The following is a 23,007-nucleotide window of genomic DNA, read 5'->3' as shown; positions in this document are numbered from 1 at the left end:
CCACCTCAGCATGCTTGACACCCAATCAGTGTCGAATATGCAAATATCACATGTCGATGTGCTTTGGCTCATTTAGTTACTCTCGAAGTAGACTGGTCTCTCTAGCGAGATTCCCAATTCGACCGACTGAAAGGGAACATCAATTCTGCCACTCAAGGGCCACTGTCCTGCAGATTTTACCTAAAAACCTAATCAAACACACTTGAACAAGCTAATCGAGGTCTTCAGGATCACTAAAAAGTTACAGGCAGGTGAGTTTGTATTATTTTAGCATATAAGGGGCTGTTTACATGGCACTGTTAAAAATCAGGAAACTAAAATCAGGAAACTGTTCATGTGTTTTGGCTGTTCATTTATACAAAAATAGAATTTTTGGGGCCTGAAAACACAAACTTTTTAAAACGGTTTTCAAAATGTGCAAGTTTTTAAAACTAGAAACTAGAAAACTAGAAAAACACGAATTTGTGAAAACGGTGACGTCATGCGCATGTGTATTACATAAGTGCATAGTGTTTATTTATAAAGTGACTTCGCCATCTACTGGCCTGGAGCAGAATACAGTGTTTTTAGTCATTTTCGCTGATCCGTGTGAACGGGGATGGTTTTGACAACGTTGTCGTCTGTATGTGATAAACACAAAGGAAAATATTTCAGTTTTTAGTACATCATTGTCATGTAAACACACCCTTAGGATGATGCATTAATACTGTTACCGCATCTTTTTATATTACTTCTTACATACTAGTATACAACAATGAAAACTCAATTAATAGGTTACATAATTTAATAATTGATAACAATTTACTAGAACAGCGACCAGTGTACTATGCATTAATTGTTTTTTTTTATTCCAAAATGCAATTCTTTATTTATTTTTGGTTATAAAAATCCATAATCCAGATCTGCATTCTGCTCTGACACACTTAATTCTGCCTCCAGTTAAATTTGTGCCTTCACCATATTTTAATGACAATAATTAACAGTGAATAATAGCAGAACAATCATTTTGCATCATTGCAAAATTTAATAAAAAGCAGTAATCAAACTGAATTTGATGCCAGAGCAAACACTTAGTCCCTACTTTTTATTACGAAAAGCCAAAGATGCCATTATTTATCATTTATTTTTATACTTTTTTATGATTTTATGGTGATCTCAATCATTATACAGCTTATAAGCAGTTTAGTTGGTTTGTGAGTTATTTGGGCCATTAGATGCATCAAATCCAATTACTATAAATGACCATATGTCTCATTTGTCATAGCTGTCCCATTGCCAGTTGGCTTGTACCAACACTGCATTATTCTGATGTGTTCATTTTGTGATATGTAACAACTTAGTTGTTATTGTAATTGATCAGTAAGTATAAAAGATTCAGAAATTACTGGTTGTTATAATAGTGAAGTATATATATATATATACCATCCAAATGAACTGATTCACTAGAATGAATCAGACTTTCCAGCTCTAAATGAAAAAAGAGCCGAGAATATCTTTGTTTACCTCAGCTGACTCAAATGTGACATGATACATGCAACACAAATGTGACAATAAAACAGTTTTTGACAGACTACCATTTTAGCAATGCAGAAACAAACCAAGCGATTGAAAAAATGTCCTGTCACCTGTCAGATTTACATGGAAAAAAAACGTATTTCTTTATCACGTTCCATTATATTACAGTAGGCCTATCTTTCCTTCAGAGTATTTGAGCTCAAATGAAATAATACTGGGATTCTGTGTGTTTTTTATGTTGTGAAAATCTAATGTGTTATTTTACTTACCGATACATTATAAAGTTAGATCAATAGTGACATCTTTCACCATAAATCAGTGAGCTGATGAATTTCTTGTCTGTTTATCTCACTGCTGTATCTAGTATATATATAAAGTATATTAAAAAAAAAGCAGAATTCTGCTTATTATTTGAAATTCGACCTTTCCATTAAATGATTTAAAAGCTTTTTTCATTACTTTGATCAGACGAAAGGATTACAGGATTTGGGCCTCTGTCTCCATCTCTCACACACAAATCTCTTTGCTAAAATAATTACTTTGATGCACTGCTCTGTGGTGTAATTCTAGATATCAAACCTCACATTATGGACAACTTTTACTCAACATCTCCCTTTCAGATTAATTTGATCTTTTACTCTATGCTGTGTATATGTTATTTGAAGCTATATTCATTTAAATGAATGTAGTTCAGGGCAGCTGTACTGGCACAGCTATTTCTGCATCATAGCAGAGCGCACTTTCAATTTAAACAACAACGGAATGATTTATTGATAACAAATAATAATTCTTTCGCCAAACAATGTAGTTCTTCTGCAACATTTAAAAGAATAGACTCCAGCATTCCCACGGAGGATCCTACAGAGGATAGGATAGGATAGGAATAGGGATAGGGGATGGATGGATGGATGGATGGATATGTGTTGCCATGAATTCCAATATAGAAGTTTATAAATAAGCAAGTCCCTGAACTGCCATGCGGTTCATGCAGAAATGTTTGGCCTGATCCTCACAGTCATTGATTAACAGAAACCCTGCTGAGAAGAGACTCGCCGTCTTCTGTGGAAACAATTTATCAAAGAGAGTTGCTGATGAACCACACACACACACACATATACACACAATATGAACTTATATTTTTCTTTGCCAAAGAGACACTTTGAGTTCAGAATGAAGAAGAATCAGAAAAGTCATGTGGCCAGATCTTTGACTAAACATAAAATCGGGCATAGATTATACCACAATCATCAGTCTTTTACAAAAAATATAAACATTAGTACAAAACAAATCCTTTTTGTACATCTGTATCAGTGTTATTTTAGTATTATTTAGAGACTATTAGGCTATATTTTTTGAAAGGTAAATTATGTAAAAAAAATTTGTTCAAAATTAACAAAATCAAATTAATGAGTCAGAGTGTTGATGAGTCAAAATTGGCATGCTGTCTGAGGAGAGGGCCCGAACCCAGAGTACTCCCCCTTTATCTCTGGTTAGGATAGTAACCAAGTAAGTGTGAGGAGACGGGGTGGTGGAGGGAAGCAGAAAACTGTTGAGGAACGTGGGTGAGTCGGCTATATATATATATATATCTATCTCTTATCTCTAGCTGATTGGCATTTTGACATTTGAAAGTGTTCCTCCCGAACTTTGTTAATAAAACATCATTAAATAGAATAAAGTTGCTCCGGCTGCTTTGCCACATGTCTGGTGTGGGAGTGGCAGAGGTTGGTGTCACAACGAGAGAGAAAGGTTGACATTGAGTCTCTAAATCTCCAAACTCCAAGGAATCGCATGTTTTAAACCAGGGGTCTCAAACTCAAATTGGCGGGGGGCCGTTTCTGTGATTGAGACCTCATAGGAGGGCCATATTAACATTCAAGCGCAAGAAAGCGCAACATTTCAGAAAATTTACTTGCCTTTGCATTATTTCTCATTTACATTAATTAAGCCTACTAAAATATTTTTATACCTATACTATAAATATTTTATTTACCATACTAAATGTAAACAGCAGTGTCTCTCTCATTGTCACAGAGTGTAATATAATTATAAAATACTATTACTAATATAATACTACTAATATACTAATATAATACTATTAATTGCAATAGTCTGGTGCAACTTCTCACATCCAACAAGGTGCATGGAATAAAAAAATTGTAATTTAGGAACAAAACCAGCAACAGCTTGTGGCGTGGAGGGGTCAGAAATAAACAAAAAAACTGGAGCTATATATCAACTTTATTTTGCCAAAAAAATTAAAATCTCTCATTGTTACATACATTATTAGTTTTTAACATTTAGTGGAAGTATTTTCCCTTACTTCATGTTAGCTTAAATAACATTAAAATCTTGGACTGAACAACACTGTACTGAACAAATACAATCCCTGAATACATTTGTACACTCTTCTGTTTCTTGACAGACACCTGCAGCGCTTGTGCTCACGTAGATGAGACACATTTGTCCAAGATGCCGTTTGAACATTGGTAACGTTTAATGGTTGCATCGAACGCGTTTCGGTGGTTTTAAATCGATGCTCGTGACTTAAAGTCGAGTGCTTTTACTGTAATTTAGGCTAGCGCGCTCATAATAGAAGCGACGCGGTTGAGAGCACGGCTCATGGTTGCATAGCAATGAGAGACGCCACTGGAGCGAAAGCGCATTGGAAAGAAGGAGAATGCGGCGCGGCCGCTTATGTGACGCGATATGTGAATGCCCCCATAGAACGGCGACTTTTTCTTTGCATATCAGACAAGTAGCAACTAGGGAATAATAATAATTTAGCGGGCCGGATTATGTTTTATTTTTTAGATCAGTTGCGGGCCGGGTAGAGGGGGAGGGCGGGCCGTAAATGGCCCGCGGGCCGGCAGTTTGAGACCACTGTTTTAAACAAACGCCAAACAGAGGAGAGTCTGCTGGAGAAAAGAGAACGAGACAGAGCTCGTAATAAAACAAGAATCAACATAGGCTTGTCTTTTCAGGGATGGCAAGAACTGAGAAACATTGTAAAGGTGATGCAGAGATAGCGTATTTATTACTCAGTTAGGTGAAGGTATTTTATTGAACAGATAGATTGCCATATGTAGTTCATTGTGAAGCATTATCTATTGTGAAGGCTCATATTCATCCACACAGTCACGCAGAGCACAGTGAAAAAAATGTTCTTCTGCAAAATGCATGCAGTTTTGTTTTTTAACTGCTAGAGGGCCAAAAGTTACGTAGTGTACCTTGAATGTCAATGTGGTGTTTATATGCTTTAAGACTAACCATGTGCAAATTCATCAGGCAACGCCATTGCTACTAAAAGACAGTATTAAAAAACACGGTTTAAAACTTTCCCCTCTCATGCCGTCACAAACATAATCCTGTCAACGAGAGGGCGGGGCTTGCCACCACTGACTTTCTATGATGTTCAAATTATTTCTAAGGATACTGATTGTTAGAAGACAGCTGTCTGACTCTGAGATGAAGAACAGGAACATGGTTTGTGTAACATTAGCAACATGTTATTAGCTGTTTGATAAAGTAGTAGTAGTAGCTAATTTGCATATTCATTGGAAATTTAAATGTCATTTTGAGTTTAAGGGATAAAATTATTGAATTATTGACTGCAGGGGGACTTTAATAGAATCTAATTAATCTAATTTAATTTAATTCGATTTTATTTTTATACTTTAAGGTTTCTTTTTCATTTTAGTTCAATTTTTAGAAATTTTGTTATGTGATTTTGTCATTTTTATTTGTTTTTATTTTTTTTTTTTTTTAATATTACTATTTGGGTTTAATTTATTTTTATAATTTTAGTGCTTTAACTTAATTTTTGTGCTTTTTCAGCTTTATTTCAAATAACAAAAATGGTTTAATAGTTTTAGTCAACAGTAAGGACCCTGGTTTGTATACAGTGAGTACGGAAAGTATTCAGACCCCCTTAAATTTTTCACTCTTTGTTATATTGCAGCCATTGGCTAAATCATTTAAGTTCATTTTTTTTCCTCATTAATGTACACACAGCACCCCATATTGACAGAAAAACACAGAATTGTTGACATTTTTGCAGATTTATTTAAAAAAAAAAAAAAACTGAAATATCACATGGTGTTAAATATTCAGACCCTTTGCTGTGACACTCATATATTTAACTCAGTTGCTGTCCATTTCTTCTGATCATCCTTGAGATGGTTCTACACCTTCATTTGAGTCCAGCTGTGTTTGATTATACTGATTGGACTTGATTAGGAAAGCCACACACCTGTCTATATAAGACCTTACAGCTCACAGTGCATGTCAGGGCAAATGAGAATCATGAGGTCAAAGGAACGGCCTGAAGATCAGAAGAAATTTTTGCATTGAGCATTGTGTCTTTTTGCATATTGCTCTTGCCCACATTTTTTAAAAGCATTTAGCCACTTGAGGTCATACCATGGATAAGGGATTCCTGCATCACATTACACTATAATGATCATCCTCGAGTGGCTTATTGCTTTGTATAAAACTCAAATTGTGCCTCTTGTGTTCAAGCCATTCATTGCCTCTCCTTTTGTCTCAGTCACATCCTCAAGCATTGTTGATGACGCAGTCCCAGTTTACTCCTGCTCATATTCTTTGCTGACTGTACTCTTGTTTTCCTTTAAGGTCTGGCACACCTGATGATGGGCGATCAAGGTATGGCCTCTGCTTCTTTCCACACTTCTATCCTTGTAATGTGGGATTTGTAATGTGAACTACAACTTTCTCCTCTGAACAGGCATGTTTCTTTTCCATAAGGGGCAAATATCTTCTGAGGTTGGAATATTCCTCAGAAATAACTACACAATATAGCGCAGCACTCGGGTTCTGGAAGTAAAATCTCCATTTATTTTCTCCATAGGGAAATTGATTTTTAATGATAACTTGTAAAAGTTTAAAGACAGACCTACTGTGGCTACGAGGATGTTAATCGACACTGTTTGCTTCTGCTGAAGCTGTCAGCCCGTGTTATTTCAAATTAGTTTTAAAATAATCATGCTGTAAGGGACACAGGTCAATTTAGCTCAAAGAAAATTATTAATTAATTTATAGGGAATTTTAAAAGAGTCACTTATTTTATGGCCGAGCAAATGAATCATCCAGCGTTCATTTAAACGTGCCGTAAAATCATCTCGGTTATGTATGTATCCCTCATTCCCTGAAGGAGGGAACGGATACATATGTCGAACGTGACTGACTGAAAGGGAACAGCTCTGTAGCAGATATGAATATTCAAACTATAGTGAAACAACACTATTTATCAGCAAGGTAACATACAGTACAGTCCAAAAGTTTGGAACCACTAAGATTTTTAATGTTTTTAAAAGAAGTTTCGTCTGCTCACCCAGGCTACATTTATTTAATTAAAAATACAGTAAAAAACAGTAATATTGTGAAATATTATTACAATTTAAAATAACTGTTTTCTATTTGAATATATTTCACAAAGTAATTTATTCCTGTGATGGCAAAGCTGAATTTTCAGCATCATTACTCCAGTCTTCAGTGTCACATGATCCTTCAGAAATCATTCTAATATGCTGATCTGCTGCTCAAGAAACATTTAATGTGTACAATTGTACAAAATATTTGTGTACAATATTTTTTTTCAGGATTATTTGATGAATAGAAAGTTCAAAAGAACAGTGTTTATCTGAAATCTAATCTTTTGTAACATTATAAATGTCTTTACTGCCACTTTTGATTGATTTAATGCATCCTTGCTGAATAAAAGTATTAATTTCTTTAATTTCTTTAAAAAAAAATAAAAATAAAAATTCTTACTGACCCCAAACTTTTGAACGGTAGTGTATAATGCTACAGAAGCTTTGTATTTCAGATAAATGCTGTTCTTTTGAACTTTCTATTCATCAAGGAATCCTGAAAAAAAAAGTACACAACTGTTTTCAACATTGAAAATAATCATAAATGTTTATTGAGCAGCAAATCAGCATATTAGAATGATTTCTGAAGGATCATGTGACACTGAAGACTGGAGTAACGATGCTGAAAATTCAGCTTTGCATCACAGGAATAAATTACTTTGTCAAATATATTTAAATAGTACACAGTTATTTTAAATTGTAATAATATTTCACAATATTACTGTTTTTTACTGTATTTTTAATTAAATAAATGTAGCCTTGGTGAGCAGACGAAACTTCTTTTAAAAACATTAAAAATCTTAGTGGTTCCAAACTTTTGGACTGTACTGTAGATCGGCAGTTAAAGACATTAAATTCGTAAGCACATAACAAGACATAATAACACATAACACTCTTTAAAAATATAAATGAGACTTTATTGATTCTAACACACAAATTAAAATCTAACACAAATATACACATTCACACACGTTGCAAAAAGAAAGGAAGTGAGGAAAGAATGAGTTTTAAGATACAAACCCGATTACAAAAAAGTTGGGACACTGTACAAATTGTGAATAAAAAAGTTATGCAATAATTTACAAATCTCATAAACTTACACAATAGAATATAGATAACATATCAAATGTTGAAAGTGAGACATTTTGAAATGTCATGCCAAATATTGGCTCATTTTGGATTTGATGAGAGCTACACATTCCAAAAAAGTTGAGGCAGGTAGCAATAAGAGGCCAGAAAAGTTAAATGTACATATAAGGAACAGCTGGAGGACCAATTTGCAGCTTATTAGGTCAATTGGCAACATGATTGGGTATAAAAAGAGCCTCTCAGAGTGGCAGTGTCTCTCAGAAGTCAAGATGGGCAAAGGATCACAAATTCCCCCAATGCTGCGAAAAATAGTGGAGCAATATCAGAAAGGAGTTTCTCAGAGAAAAATTGCAAAGAGTTTGAAGTTATCATCATCTACAGTGCATAATATCATCCAAAGATTCAGAGAATCTGGAACAATCTCTGTGCGTAAAGGTCAAGGCCGGAAAACCATACTGGATGCCCGTGATCTTCGGGCCCTTAGACGGCACTGCATCACATACAGGAATGCTACTGTAATGGAAATCACAACATGGGCTCAGGAATACTTCCAGAAAACATTGTCGGTGAACACAATCCACCGCGCCATTCGCCGTTGCCGGCTAAAACTCTATAGGTCAAAAAAGAAGCCATATCTAAACATGATCCAGAAGCGCAGGTGTTTTCTCTGGGCCAAGGCTCATTTAAAATGGACTGTGGCAAAGTGGAAAACTGTTCTGTGGTCAGACGAATCAAAATTTGAAGTTCTTTTTGGAAAACTGGGATGCCATGTCATCCGGACTAAAGAGGACAAGGACAACCCAAGCTGTTATCAGCGCTCAGTTCAGAAGCCTGCATCTCTGATGGTATGGGGTTGCATGAGAGCGTGTGGCATGGGCAGCTTACACATCTGGAAAGGCACCATCAATGCTGAAAGGTATATCCAAGTTCTAGAACAACATATGCTCCCATCCAGACGTCGTCTCTTTCAGGGAAGACCATGCATTTTCCAACATGACAATGCCAGACCACATACTGCATCAATTACAACATCATGGCTGCGTAGAAGAAGGATCCGGGTACTGAAATGGCCAGCCTGCAGTCCAGATCTTTCACCCATAGAAAACATTTGGCGCATCATAAAGAGGAAGATGTGACAAAGAAGACCTAAGACAGTTGAGCAACTAGAAGCCTGTATTAGACAAGAATGGGACAACATTCCTATTCCTAAACTTGAGCAACTTGTCTCCTCAGTCCCCAGATGTTTGCAGACTGTTATAAAAAGAAGAGGGGATGCCACACAGTGGTAAACATGGCCTTGTCCCAACTTTTTTGAGATGTGTTGATGCCATGAAATTTAAAATCAACTTATTTTCCCCTTAAAATGATACATTTTCTCAGTTTAAACATTTGATATGTCATCTATGTTGTATTCTGAATAAAATATTGAAATTTGAAACTTCCACATCATTGCATTCTGTTTTTATTCACAATTTGTACAGTGTCCCAACTTTTTTGGAATCGGGTTTGTAGTTAAATGATGAAATCCCAAGTTTCTAACAATATATGCACTTCATAAAACCTGATCTGAATGAACCATCAGTCATTAATGTAACCCTTCTATCACTTCTTAGGGGGGTTATTAGACTGAATATCAATGCACCAGCTAGAATCTGAAGTTGTATGCTTGCATCTGTCGTTTGTGTCTTTAAATGGGGATTCCCTTTGTCGGCGTCTTTGGCTTGGAGAATGTTTTCCCAGGTTCGTTGTGGGAAACCAATCACGTTCTGGTGTGCTGGTGGATGAATGGAGTCTCCCTCGTGGCTGAAGTTTGAAGTTTTGAGGCGGGCAAAGATCCATTGATTAAACTTTGCAGCAAAACTTACCTTGGAACACAAGACTTTCACTGAAAAGAAAGGAAACTAACTAAAAGAAAGAAAGTAAGTGAGATGAGAGTAGTTGGATGGCTTAAATGAATCTGTTTGTTCTTAACCCATTTTCATCTGATCTTGATCTGCCTCAATCTTCTTTGTCTTGATCTACTCGGATTCTTTGTCCGTGTCCTGAATTTTTAAACGGAGGTGTTTGTTCAACTTCTTTGAGGAGTTCCGACCAATTACGTATTTGGTCTTTGTTTCAGAGGTGGCTTTTTTTTTGGTTGTGCGGGTCATTAGTTAGTTCAGACGGGCTGCAGCCCACTTCATTTATGGTCCTAGATTGTTTTGATTTGGAGTCTGGAGTGTTGAGTTTTTGCGTGAAATTTTGTTTAAACTAATCATCTGGAAGAATCCTACAGTGTTTTGATGCTATACAGAAATGCTGTACAGAAAATTTCACCAATTAGGCTATGTTCACACTGTCAAATTTTGGGATTGACAACTGCATTTACTTACAGGCGTGAGTCTCGAAATGTCCAGTTCACACAGCAACTTACAGTAATGTCTTGAAAACTCTCTGTATGATGGAGTCAAACTTGTATTCTCTTTCCAGCAACCATACCGACAGTGACCAAAGTAATATCAAAGATGGCAACGACCATAAAACTGAAGTCATATCACTTTTGAAACACCAAGAGTCCAATCAAGCCGCAAGTTCATCCGTCAATTCTCCATTAACTGACAGCAGCTTTTATACCTGGGTGGAGAGAGCAAAACATTTGAGTCAAGCGTAGAACACAAAACTGACGAGAGCAGCTCCAATGGTAAAAACTTCAGATGACACACAGCTCGTATCTCAGTTGCTGTAAGTTACCGAAACCACTCATGAAAACACGTAACATACGGTAGACACACGTTTGTGCAGCTCTCTCACACTGTATGACGAGACAAACAATTAGTCTAGTCCGATTCCGTTCACACAGCGGCGCGTTTTCCAAGAGTGCGAGAGACCTGAAAATGTACAGATGTGAGTTCTGTTAGAATGCGGTCGTCACTCCCGCAAATAAATGTGTGTAAACCTAACCGTATTAAGGACTAAAATACAGACTGACATCTATATTCTGTTGCTGTGTGAACATGGCCATAGAGAGTCGAAAGAAGCAAAACGTGCCAAAAGATCTCTTTAGCTCTGACCACTCCCATGAGGCCCTTTGAATGACGTTATCAAGTCGATCTTTCTACGCTCTCAAAATACTTAAATATTTGTATATATATATATATATATATATGTGTAATATATGCATATTTTGCAATAAATTGAAAATAAATTGTTTCTATATATATATATATATATATATATATATATATATATATATATATATATATCCCCTCTATCCGTTTATATATATATATATATATATATATATATATATATATATATATATATATATATGAAGAGTTTGGTTCCAAAACACAATAACTCCATTTTGATTAATTTGAGTAAAAATGTGTTTTCTTTACCAAGAAAGTGGCAAGATGAAAAACACTATTTTCTGTTTCAAACTTTCACATAGCATCTTTTGGTTATAAAAACATTTAAAATTCAAATCTACATTTTCATTTGAAAAAGTTTATTATAAAAACGTATTATTTTTTCCCCATAATGCAATAAATCCATGACACATTTCTTTCCCAAAATGCAATTAATCCATCAATATAAAAGTTATTTTTCAAATTGAAAATACACAACAAAGTATGTTGATTCACATATATGACAGAGTCTAAACTTTGCCAATATTTATCTTATATACAGGTATTTTACTAAAAATACATTCAGCCGTCGCTCCAAAATGAATTCAGCTGTCATGATCACGTCTGTTCCTGTCACTTCCCGGACTTCATTCCCCATAATCCTCTCTGCTAATCACCTGCACTCACTCCACCAATCACTACACTAATCACCACACCCAGCTGCCACACATTACCTGAACTATAAAAGACTCAAGGTAGAGCCAGAGGAAGGGTGGAGCCGGACATACATCCAGACAGTGGTGGTGAATGGCTGGCCTGAGGTGGATCCACACCACAGAGGGATGGTAGAGGAGGAACCGAGGGGCTGACGGAAGACACCGGCGACTGGGCAGAGGGCTCTGGGGCCATGTCGAGCTCGGTCGTTTTTGTTGGCTCCAGCTCATTCCTTGCGGCAGGCTTTCATGGAAGAAGATGCTCAGTGATCGGTTCGGGAAGCTGGTGAGGCACGCCAGGTCTAGAAATTACCTAGACTCTGGCAGACCATCGTAGTCTAATCCGTGCCTTCACGGTTTCATAATAATGAAAAGAAAATATTTTAAAACTTCTCATAATAACGTAAAATGTCTCTACAGCTGTTTTGTGCCATTGCTTTGGCAAAGTATCTGTCAAATGAACTAAATTCGTGCAATATGGCTTTGTGCCCTTGTCAAATTCCAAAAGACTGTTATTTAATTAAAGGGTTAGTTCACCCCAAAATGAAAATTCTGTCATTAATTACACACCCTCTCGTTATTCTAAACCTATAAGACTTTCACTCATCTCTAGAACACAAATTAAGATCTTTTTGATGAAATCTGAGATATGTCTGTCCCTCCCATTGACTGCCTTTGCAACTTGCACTTTGACACTTCAGAAAGTTCATAAAGAGATCGGAAAACTAATCCATATGAATTGAGTGGTTTAGTCAAAATTTTCTGAACAGACTTGATGAACAGATTTAATTTAGGCTTTTACTCACATGTAAACATTGATCAGGGAACAATTGATGCACAAGAACAAACCTCTTCCGGAAGCTCAAACATGCTGCGTAACACACAAGAATGAACCTTATTGGTAATACATTTGAGCTTCCTTTTTCATCAAAAAGATTTTCATTTGTGTTCTGAAGATTGAACTAAAGTCTTACAAGTTTGGAAAAACATGACGGTGAGAAATTAATGGCATAATGTTCATTTTTGGTTGAACTAACCCTTTAAATAAGTAGATAGTCTGCTTGCAATGTGCATTTCAAAGCGAAGTATCTACTTTTCTGCATGTGCTATGAGTTTAGCGTGCATTTGAGAACAGTTATTTTCACATTTGCATAATTTCCAACATTTTTTAGGGAAGATGATTACAGCATTTCACTAGATTTGTAATGAGACATATTTGTAAAGCTGTTTCACAGCCAAAATAAAAGCTCAACTGCAGTTTCTATCAAAATAAAAGCTCAAGTGTTAATCTCTTGCAAGTGTAGAAATTAGGGCAAAGTATTGTAATTTCCCTATTTTAGCGTAAAGTAAAATAATACACTTTATGAAATTCCGATCAGACCTCCCCAGAGAGACCAAGGTCCACTCGCAATAGTCTCACAGAATCTTGTGGGAAACACTGGAGACTGTTAGTGTACCTGTCACTGTGTGTTTAATCTGCATCAAACCCAATAGACCTTTTTTCAAGCAGTGTGGGATTAGTTCACTTTGAGTATTTTTGTCATGTTGTGTGTTTGTGTTCCTTGATGGAATTTTAGTTTGTAGTCTAGTTAAGTTCCTGTTTCCTGTGACTACTTCATTGCCCCTTGATTGTTCGAACCTATGTCTTGTTACCCGTTTAAGTGTCTGTGTATTTAAGCCCTCACTAACTTACCTCCATCTCATTCACCCAGATGTACGTCATTGCCCACTACTGGCAAAACCCTTGCAATGGGTTAAAATGGAACGCCCTAAACCCTTGATCCAAGATGTCCCCACTGTAGCCTGTATCGCGCTAATGTACTGGATTAAATCCAATAAATAGTGGACCCATGATTTTTTACGAAACCAGGTCAAGGTTGTAGGGTAGGTTTTAGGGGTCAGTATTTTTTTGTAGTGTTGTGCTAGCAATCAGCACTGTGATTGACATCAGTAATTAAATCTTTTGAATCGGCTGTGGAGCAAGTTTGCGCTGAACTGGTTTGGGAGAAAAAAAATCAAATGTCCACTACATATCGGATTTAATTCAGTACGTCATGCTACGGGCTGCAGCAAGTACAGTCTCTCTTGATCACTTATGTGTAAATTTAGTACAATTCGTGTTGCGTTGTGGTATATGGAGCTGCCTGAAGTGTACATATGATAATACTCGCTCGCTCAGTCAAAATCGAGGGGTCAAGGGTCTGTCCAAATAAACTTCCCTCGTCCACTTGATGAAGTTGAACGCACTTCAGAATGGCAGCAGGGATTCCCCTGAAGGGAAGTGTTTAGGGAACTCAGAAAGCTCAGAATGATGGTGATCGCGTCTCTTGGACTGACACCCTGGCAGAGGAACATAAGAATGATCAAAAGAGGCATTGGTCAAAGCTAGGAAGACAGTCTCAATCTAGCAAAGATACCAGAGGGGAGGCAGAGGTGAAGTCAGTCACTGACAGTGCAAACAAATCCACAGCCGATATTCTGAATGGAGCATAGGAACAAACCAGGCAGGGTAAACCAAAGAGCAGCGAACTGGGCACAGAGATTGCATTAGCTCGTGATCAGAATTAAGGTAACAACACTGACTGACACACAGACAAACCAACAGAGAGGTGAGAGTGAAGGAGAGGGTCTGCTGTCAGGTATGCATCGCTCACTCAGAGATTTAATACATGTTAGGTAATTATCATTTCTGAATTGGCTTCCTACTTATATTTCACTATTAGTCAATGTATTAATGTTTGTAGGCTCTTTACTAACATTATTTAACAACAAAAGAACATTTATTAGCGGCTATTGCTGGGCAGTGTTGTAAAGTCAACATTTCTGTGCATACAAAAGAATATGTTTTCCAAAAATCTTTGGAAACAATTCTCAATCCAACTCCAATTTAATGGCAGTATGTTATGCACAAACAAAACACACAAAAATGTAAAACATACCTTAATTTGCTATCTTAACAAGCAGTTCAGTGAGGAAGTAAAAAGCAGCCATTAGAAAGTCTGATTTAAATTTTGGGAAAAATAAAAAGTGCAATACCCATAATCCCTCCAATTACCAATTACATGGGAATGACTGCAAACATACACCAATCAGGCATAACACTATGACCACCTTCCTAATATTGTGTTGGTCCCAATTTTGCTGCCAAAACAGCCCTGACCCATCGAGGCATGGACTCCTCTAGACCCCTGAAGGTGTGCTGTGGTATCTGACACCAAGATGTTACCAGCAGATCCTTTAAGTCCTGTAAGTTGGGTTTGGATTGAGATCTGGGGAATTTGGAGGCCAAGTCAACACCTCAAACTCGTTGTTGTGCTCCTCAAACCATTCCTGAACCATTTCTGCTTTGTGGCAGGAGCATTATCCTGCTGAAAGAGACCACAGCCACCAGGGAATACCGTTTCCATGAAAGGGTGTACATGGTCTCAACAATGCTTAGGTAGGTGGTACGTGTCAAAGTAACATCCACATGGATGGCAGGACCCAAGGTTTCCCAGCAGAACATTGCCCAAAGCATCACACTGCCTCCGCTGGCTTGCCTTCTTCCCATTGTGCATCCTGGTGCCATGTGTTCCCCAGGTAAGAGACGCACACACACCCGGCCATCCACGTGATGTAGAAGAAAACGTGATTCATCAGACCAGGGCACCTTCTTCCATTGCTCCGTGGTCCAGTTCTGATGCTCACATGTCCACTGTTGGCTCTTTCGGTGGTGGACAGGGGTCAGCATGGCACCCTGACTGGCCTGCAGCTATGCAGCTCCATACATAACAAACTGTGATGCACTGTGTATTCTGACACCTTTCTATCAGAACCAGCATTAACTTCTGGAGCAGTTTGAGCTACAGTAGCTCGTCTGTTGGATCGGACCACACGGGCCAGCCTTCGCTCCTCACGTGCATCAATGAGTTTTAGCCGCCCATGACCCTGTCGCCGGTTCACCACTGTTCCTTCTTTGGAGCACTTTTGATAGATACTGACCACTGCAGACCGGGAACACCCCACAAGAGCTGCAGTTTGGAGATGCTCTGACCCAGTCATCTAGCCATCACAATCTGGTCCTTGTCAAACTCGCTCAAATCCTTACGCTTGCCCATTTTTCCTGCTTCTAACACATAAACTTTGAGGACAAAACGTTCACTTGCTGCCTAATATATCCACCCACTAACAGGTGCCGTGATGATAGTCAGTGTTATTCACTTCACCTGTCAATGATCATGATGTTATGCCTGATTGGTGTATATAAAGCATTGTGGTAAGAGCAACTTCTCTGATTGGTGGACCTCACCTAGAGAACCAACCTGAGCGTGATTTGGGTGCAACCCATGCTTTCCATTGTTTAAAAACAGTTCAGTGACCCAATGTGAAAGCTAATATAGAGGCTATGCTTTATATTTTTCTAAAATGTCTCGTCACTGTACTGTTGTGTAATGGCTGATGGATGAGAATCATGGGATACTGGAGAAGTATTATGAAATCAGGAAATTTAGTCAAAACAAACTTTGAATGTTGCTTGGTGTTGGAGCCAATAGCCTCATGGGCAGTGCTCCGACAAGTCCCGAGTTTGAGTTCCGAGTTCGAGTCCTGGCTTGTGGACCTTTTTAACCTATCGTTTTTTTCTTTATTTTTAGGAATAGAAGAAGAATATGTGGCAACATTCAAAGGTTCAGAATACTTCTGCTATGACCTTTCTCTGAACCCGATCCAAAGCAGCAGCGATGAAATCACTCTGTCCTTCAAAACGCTTCAGAGAAACGGACTGATGCTCCACACGGGAAAATCTGCTGACTATGTCAACCTGGCGCTGAAAAACGGGGCGGTGTCTCTCGTCATAAATTTGGGTTCCGGGGCGTTTGAAGCTCTGGTGGAGCCAGTCAATGGGAAATTTAATGACAATGAATGGCATGATGTGAAAGTAACGCGGAATTTGCGTCAGGTAATAGAGCTACAGGAGCTAAGAAGGAGAAGAACAATGATTCGGTCAAGATCTCATCATACAAAATGACATTACCATAGAAATAATGGATACACTTTATTTCAGTGGTCCACTTTAGATATTCTACTAACTGTAAGTAACTTTGCAACCACATGTCAACTAACTCTCATTAGAGTAGGTTAGGTTCGGGTTAGTAGAGTAAGTTGACATGTACTTGCAAAGTTACTTATAGTCAGTAGAATGTCCTTTTGGGAGCTTCAAAATAAAGTGTTTGCAAATATTAAGCAGACAGTCTATTAATACTCTAATGACTGCTAGTTGACATGTAGTGCAAAGTTACTTATAATAGAATGTCTAAAGTATCATAGCAATTATTTTGTTTGATTTTATGCAGCTACTAATATGCTTTGTAAAACTAACGTCAATCATGGAATGTGTCATTCTACTAACCGTTTTTTAATGTTTAACAAACTAATTTCCAACATTGATAACCATCATATGTTTATTTTTTGAGTATCAGTCGTTATTTTGTTCACAGTTTTATTTCCTTTCCCCTCTTATTCCACAAAGCACTCAGGCATTGGACATGCTATGGTAAACAAACTACATTGTTCTGTAGATATTATTCAAATTGTTTGTTATTTTGGGTGTGCCATAAGTTTTCTTTTTCTTTCCTTTATTTGTAAACATCATTTGCAAAAAAAAAAAAAAAAAAAACCTGGGAAAACTGAAAATCTTTGGCTTTTTCTATTTTTCTATTCAATCTTCATTTAGTTTTTTGCCCAGCAGTCTTTTCTCCTATTTCCTTGTCCAGTTCACTTTCAAATTACCACCATTAGAAGGATCATCCTAAACATTTCACACAGCAGTGGTTTGAAACATGTCCTGACAGCCACAGTCAGCTCTATTCCCTCTCATTCTGCATGATCTGCATTGAAAATGCTGTACTAATATATTCACCCATAAGCTATTTGTCTTTGGCTCTCTTTTTTTTTTACTCTAGCCCCTCCATGTGCCACTTTTTTAAAATGTTTAGTTGTCATATTTTAATATATGCTCTGTATACATATAAATTCACATAATTTCTGACTTTATTTTTATGTAAATGCACAAAAAGGAAAATTGCATGAGATTTTGATTTCCTGACCAAATTGTGGCACTTCTAAAAATAGTGCGCTTTCAGTTTTATCCATGTTGCATGTTTTTGTTTTATATAATTTACTTACAATTTCATATACTAACAAGACTATAGTTACTAACACCATTTTTGTGTCTGTCAAACAATTTTAAGTTGCTATGGGGCAATACTAACGCTATTGATTGTTTAATAAACCAACACCTAAGTATCAAGTTATTCAAGTAAATTAAGAATTCAAACATATCATGCAATAAATTAAAGAAAAAAGACATAAAAATGGGTTTTAGTCTAAAGGAAATAAAAGAAAAAGGTCAAGGTTCCTGAATTTAACCCTGGTTCCCAGAGTGTGAACGAGATGCTGTGTAATGACACAATGGAGAACATGTCAGTGGTCACAAGGTCAGAAGCCCTATAGAATCATTGGCTGATGGCACTGAAGCTCCTCCCATAGGGAGTTACATAACAGCATCCTTTTAAGTGCATACTTGGGTCTATCGCCAAAAACCTATGCAGCAGCAACCTATGCAATACGACCAGCATGCAGTGTCTTGTTCCCACTCACGGAACCAGGGTTACATTCAGTAACCTTGATGTTCCCTTTTTAGGAACTCAACGCTGCATAATGATGCAATGATCCACCATCACACCATGCAAACTGTAGATGTAAATACTCAGTCTGTGTGGTAAGAAGATGCTGCAAACTAACAGGCAACACACAAATACTTCTCAGAAAGACAAAGCGTGTGCAGAGGGAGCCATATAAAAACCTGACAAAAGTGTGAAGAGAAGACCAAACTGATGCCATACAAAAGTCCTGAAAATAGAGGCTTTAGCAAGGGCCCACACTCAGAAGAATGTACCTGAATACCCAGAAATGAAAGCAGTCCTTACACCTCATAAGCTTTGGAAATAGCATCCAATAGCCAATGTGAAAGTCTCTGCTTATTGACTGTGGCTCCTCTATTAGGAGCACCAAGAAGCTGCTCAAACACAAGGGTCAGCGTACAGTGTGCATGATGTGAATTTCATCATCAGAAGAGTATGCGCGTACTGTATGCACACCACTGGATTTTTGTAACCACACATACTTGTACGCACAGGTTGCACGTGCATTTAATTTCTTTTGCAGTAATTAGTTCGTCCACAAGGTGGAAACCATGCCCTGAGGGCATCGCTTCACAAGGTAGTCAAAGAAAAACTGCATTATCAGAACAGAGCAGAACACATGCAAGCTACAGCGACAACGGAGGCCTACATAGACGAGAGATTGTGCGACAGGGTTAGAAAGTACCATCATTTGTACAACTCTAGCATGAAAGAGTACAAAGATGTTTACATGGGTTGTAACTCGTGGCGAGAGATTGCTCAAAACTGTGCATGTGTTGAACACCTGTGTATGCGTACGAGTCAAATGAAGTATACTTTGCAAGGCTGTGTGTTCGACTGTGGACGTACACTAGCGTACGTGTAAAAAAATGAAGTATACCCAGGGCTTTACGCCATTGACCCATCCAATCAACATAGGAGAGATAACTGGAGAGTCTTTCCTGTTCCTCTGACAGGGGAAGAGAAAAGGACTGCAGTGAAATAACTTTTGACAAATCCATACACATAGAACTAATGATAATGCATGAAAAAATAGCTCTCTCAAACAAGGCCAAAGCTAACAGCAGAGAAAGAACTTGTCTGATACAAATGAAAGAGGCTTGAATGGGGGGTACATGACCATCTCCATCAAATGCAGCAACAATCTGACACAAACAAGTTTGGAAATCCAGATCCTTCCAACATGGATGTTATGCAGTTCCTTATGGCACCATCAGCCAATGAATTGGTGTGATTCTGTAGAGCTTCAGAACTTGTGACCACTGTTGTGTTCTCCATTGTGTCATTATGCAGCGTTCACTGCATCTTTAGTGACTGAAGAAACAGAAATCCAGACAGTAGCAAAGTGGTACCAGTATATAATTTTCCTGTGGCTTGTTCTTTAGGTAACAATATCTGTGGACGGGATACTGACCACCACAGGATATACTCAAGAGGACTACACCATGCTCGGATCTGATGACTTTTTCTATGTTGGAGGAAGTCCTAGTACAGCTGACCTGCCTGGATCACCTGTTAGCAACAACTTTATGGGTTGCCTGAGGGAGGTAAAGTACCTACTACAAGATATCAGTGCAGAGCAAGCTTTATAGAAGCTTCTGTTTCTGTTATGCTGATAGATAGATCAATTCATTTTCAAGAGAGAAATAGCCTAAATCATGTGTTGCAGAACGAAAAATTTCCATTTCCAGATCCATTTCCAGATTACAAAACATTTAGAGCTCTGCTGCTAGAATACTAGCCCATACCAAGCATTCTGCTCATATCACCCCAATTTTGTTTCGATCTCCACCACTGGCTTCCAGTTGCTTATCGTATTGAATTCAAAATTCTCCTGCTTGCTTTTAAATCTTTGCATGGCTTGGCTCCCCCTTATCTTTGTAACCTGCTCCTCCCCTTCACCCCGACTCGCTCACTGCGTTCCTCTGACTCTGATCTTCTTGTTGTCCCTCGGCATCGCCTCTCTTCAATGGGGGGCAGATCATTCAGTGTTGCTTCCAAACTCTGGAATTCTCTCCCCCGCTCACTCTGTTGTGTAAATAATATTTCTGAATTTTAATTATTACTCAAAACTCACTTTTCCTCTGAATGTTATCATCCTTAAGTTCTGTTTTGTATTTCGTTGTGCTTGATTCTGTTCTGCTGTACGCTGCCCTGTCCATATAATGTTCCTTTACTGTTTCTACTAACTATTGTTTGTCATGATTGTCTGCTCTACTAGTGTTATTCCTTCCTTGTAAAGTGCCCTTGAGCCCTGGAATTATTATTGTTATTAACAGGTTCAAAGAGCCTGTAATTAACCATTAAATGTTTTTGTTAGCAATTGACCTTAACTACAGTGCTCATTATGGGTTAGAATGGAATTCACTGTAGGAGGAGCACTGAGGTTCTCCTCACTGTTTTTAAATTAAGTGTTTTCTCCTCCATAGAAAACTGTTATAAAGGAAATGCTTCAAGTAACTTAATGGACTAATACAGTGATATAAATTTTGCATAAATAAAAATTATGCATAATATATACAACCAAGCAGATGAGCCCAGAATATAAACGCAACGCACTAAATTATGTTAAAGCTTCTCTTTATGGGACAGTTAGATAGTTCTCTGCCTATATTCATATATCCTAAAGTGGAGGTCATAAACTAAATATGTTAGCAGATTGCATGCATGCATGTGATGTCATTGTGTATTGTATTGTTTATTTGTGCCCATTATGCCAGTATTCAAACACAATATTGTGGGTCATTTGTGGTTGAAATACTAAAAATACAAGCTTACCATAATATCATATTTAAAGGTGCCCTAGATTCAAAATTTGAATTTACCTTGGCATAGTTGAATAACAAGAGTTCAGTACATGGAAAAGATATACATTGAGTTTCAAACTCCATTGCTTTCTCTTTCTTATGTAAATCTCATTTGTTTAAAATACTTCCGGAAAACACGCGGATCTCAACATAACACCGACTGTTACGTAACAGTGGGGGTGTACGCCCCAATATTTGCATATGCCAGCCCATGTTCCCAACATTATGAAAGGCATTAGACAAGGGCAGCCAGTAAAGTCTGGATCTGTGCACAGCTGAATCATCAGACTAGGTAAGCAAGCAAGAACAACAGCGAAAAATGGCAGATGGAGCAATAATAACTGACATGATCCATGATAGCATGATATTTTTAGTGATATTTGTAAATTGTCTTTCTAAATGTTTCGTTAGCATGTTGCTAATGTACTGTTAAATGAGGTTAAAGTTACCATCGTTTCTTACTGTATTCACGGAGACAAGAGCCGTCGCTATTTTCATTTTTAAACACTTGCAGTCTGTATAATTCACAAACACATCTTCATTCTTTATAAATCTCTCCAACAGTGTAGCATTAGCCGTTAGCCACGGAGCACAGCCTCAAACTCATTCAGAATCAAATATAAACATCAAAATACATACTTTACTCACATGATTCGAAGCATGCATACAGCATGCATGACAAACATCTTGTAAAGATCCATTTGAGGGTTATATTAGCTGTGTGAACTTTGTAAATGTGCTGTAATATAATCGAGAGCTCGTGTGGCAGGGAGCACGCGAATTAAAGGGGCGGCGCGCTGAAAAAATCAGTGCATAGTTAATGATGCCCCAAAATAGGCAGTTAAAAAAATGAATTTAAAAAAATCTATGGGGTATTTTGAGCTGAAACTTCACAGACACATTCAGGGGACACCTTAGACTTATATTACATCTTGTGAAAAGCATTCTTGGGCACCTTTAACAACAATAAAATCACAGCTTTCCTCAATAAAAAGGCTTGTCCCATTATTTCTAGAGTAGTGATTGAAGCATGGCTGTTCCATCTTTTCCCAACAATCCTAAATATGTGGCTATGGACTTACTTTACAATTATACATTTGAACACAATTGTTCTGATTTCATTTTAGTGAAAAAGACACTATGTGCTACAAATCAATCAATCTTTCCACCAGTTCATGTAAGAGTTCTGCAAACACAGTTTAGATTAGAAGTTTCTCAAATTATTTCTGTTCAACTAACATTGTTATATATTTATAGGTTGTGTATAAAAACAATGACGTTCGGCTGGAGCTGTCCAGACTGGCCTTTAAAGGCGACCCCAGAATGAAGATCCATGGAGTTGTTGCCTTCAAGTGTGAGAATGTTGCCACATTCGATCCCATCACGTTTGAGACACCTGAATCCTTCATCACACTTCTTAAATGGAACACTAAGAAGACCGGTTCTATTTCCTTTGACTTCCGCACCACTGAACCCAATGGACTTCTGCTCTTTAACCACGGGAAACCGAAGCAACAGACCAAAGAGACCAAGAGCCCCCTCACACTGAAGGTGGACTTCTTTGCCATTGAGATGCTGGATGGTCTTTTGTACCTGCTTCTGGATATGGGATCAGGCACAACCAAGACACTGGCAGTGAACAAAAAAGTGAATGATGGAGAGTGGTATCATGTGGATTTCCAGAGGGATGGAAAATCAGGTAA

At 37.8% G+C, this 23,007-nt stretch overlaps 1 protein-coding gene across 10 annotated transcripts in view; it reads left to right on the top strand.

Moving 5' to 3' along the window:
• The window catches only part of nrxn1b (neurexin 1b), a 132,987-nt gene that overhangs the window by 10,545 nt on the left and 99,435 nt on the right, over nt 1–23,007 (top strand). For 4 of the 10 annotated variants that reach the window (XM_048205961.1, XM_048205960.1, XM_048205957.1 and 1 more), the window contains exons 3-7: nt 6,151–6,180; nt 16,449–16,753; nt 17,324–17,347; nt 19,883–20,044; nt 22,562–23,003. In XM_048205961.1, coding sequence (XP_048061918.1) covers nt 6,151–6,180; nt 16,449–16,753; nt 17,324–17,347; nt 19,883–20,044; nt 22,562–23,003 — 963 coding nt within the window. Of the gene's footprint in view, nt 1–6,150; nt 6,181–9,393; nt 9,917–11,666; nt 12,104–16,448; nt 16,754–17,323; nt 17,348–19,882; nt 20,045–22,561; nt 23,004–23,007 lie in introns of those variants that run through there. The other 6 variants (XM_048205962.1, XM_048205959.1, XM_048205958.1 and 3 more) reach the window with 4 other exon arrangements.

This window comes from Megalobrama amblycephala, linkage group LG10 (genome assembly GCF_018812025.1).
Source record: "Megalobrama amblycephala isolate DHTTF-2021 linkage group LG10, ASM1881202v1, whole genome shotgun sequence".
In the NCBI taxonomy this organism is placed as follows: domain Eukaryota; kingdom Metazoa; phylum Chordata; class Actinopteri; order Cypriniformes; family Xenocyprididae; genus Megalobrama; species Megalobrama amblycephala.
The sequence above is the reverse complement of the archived record's forward strand: the minus strand, read 5'-3'. Positions and strand labels throughout refer to the sequence as shown.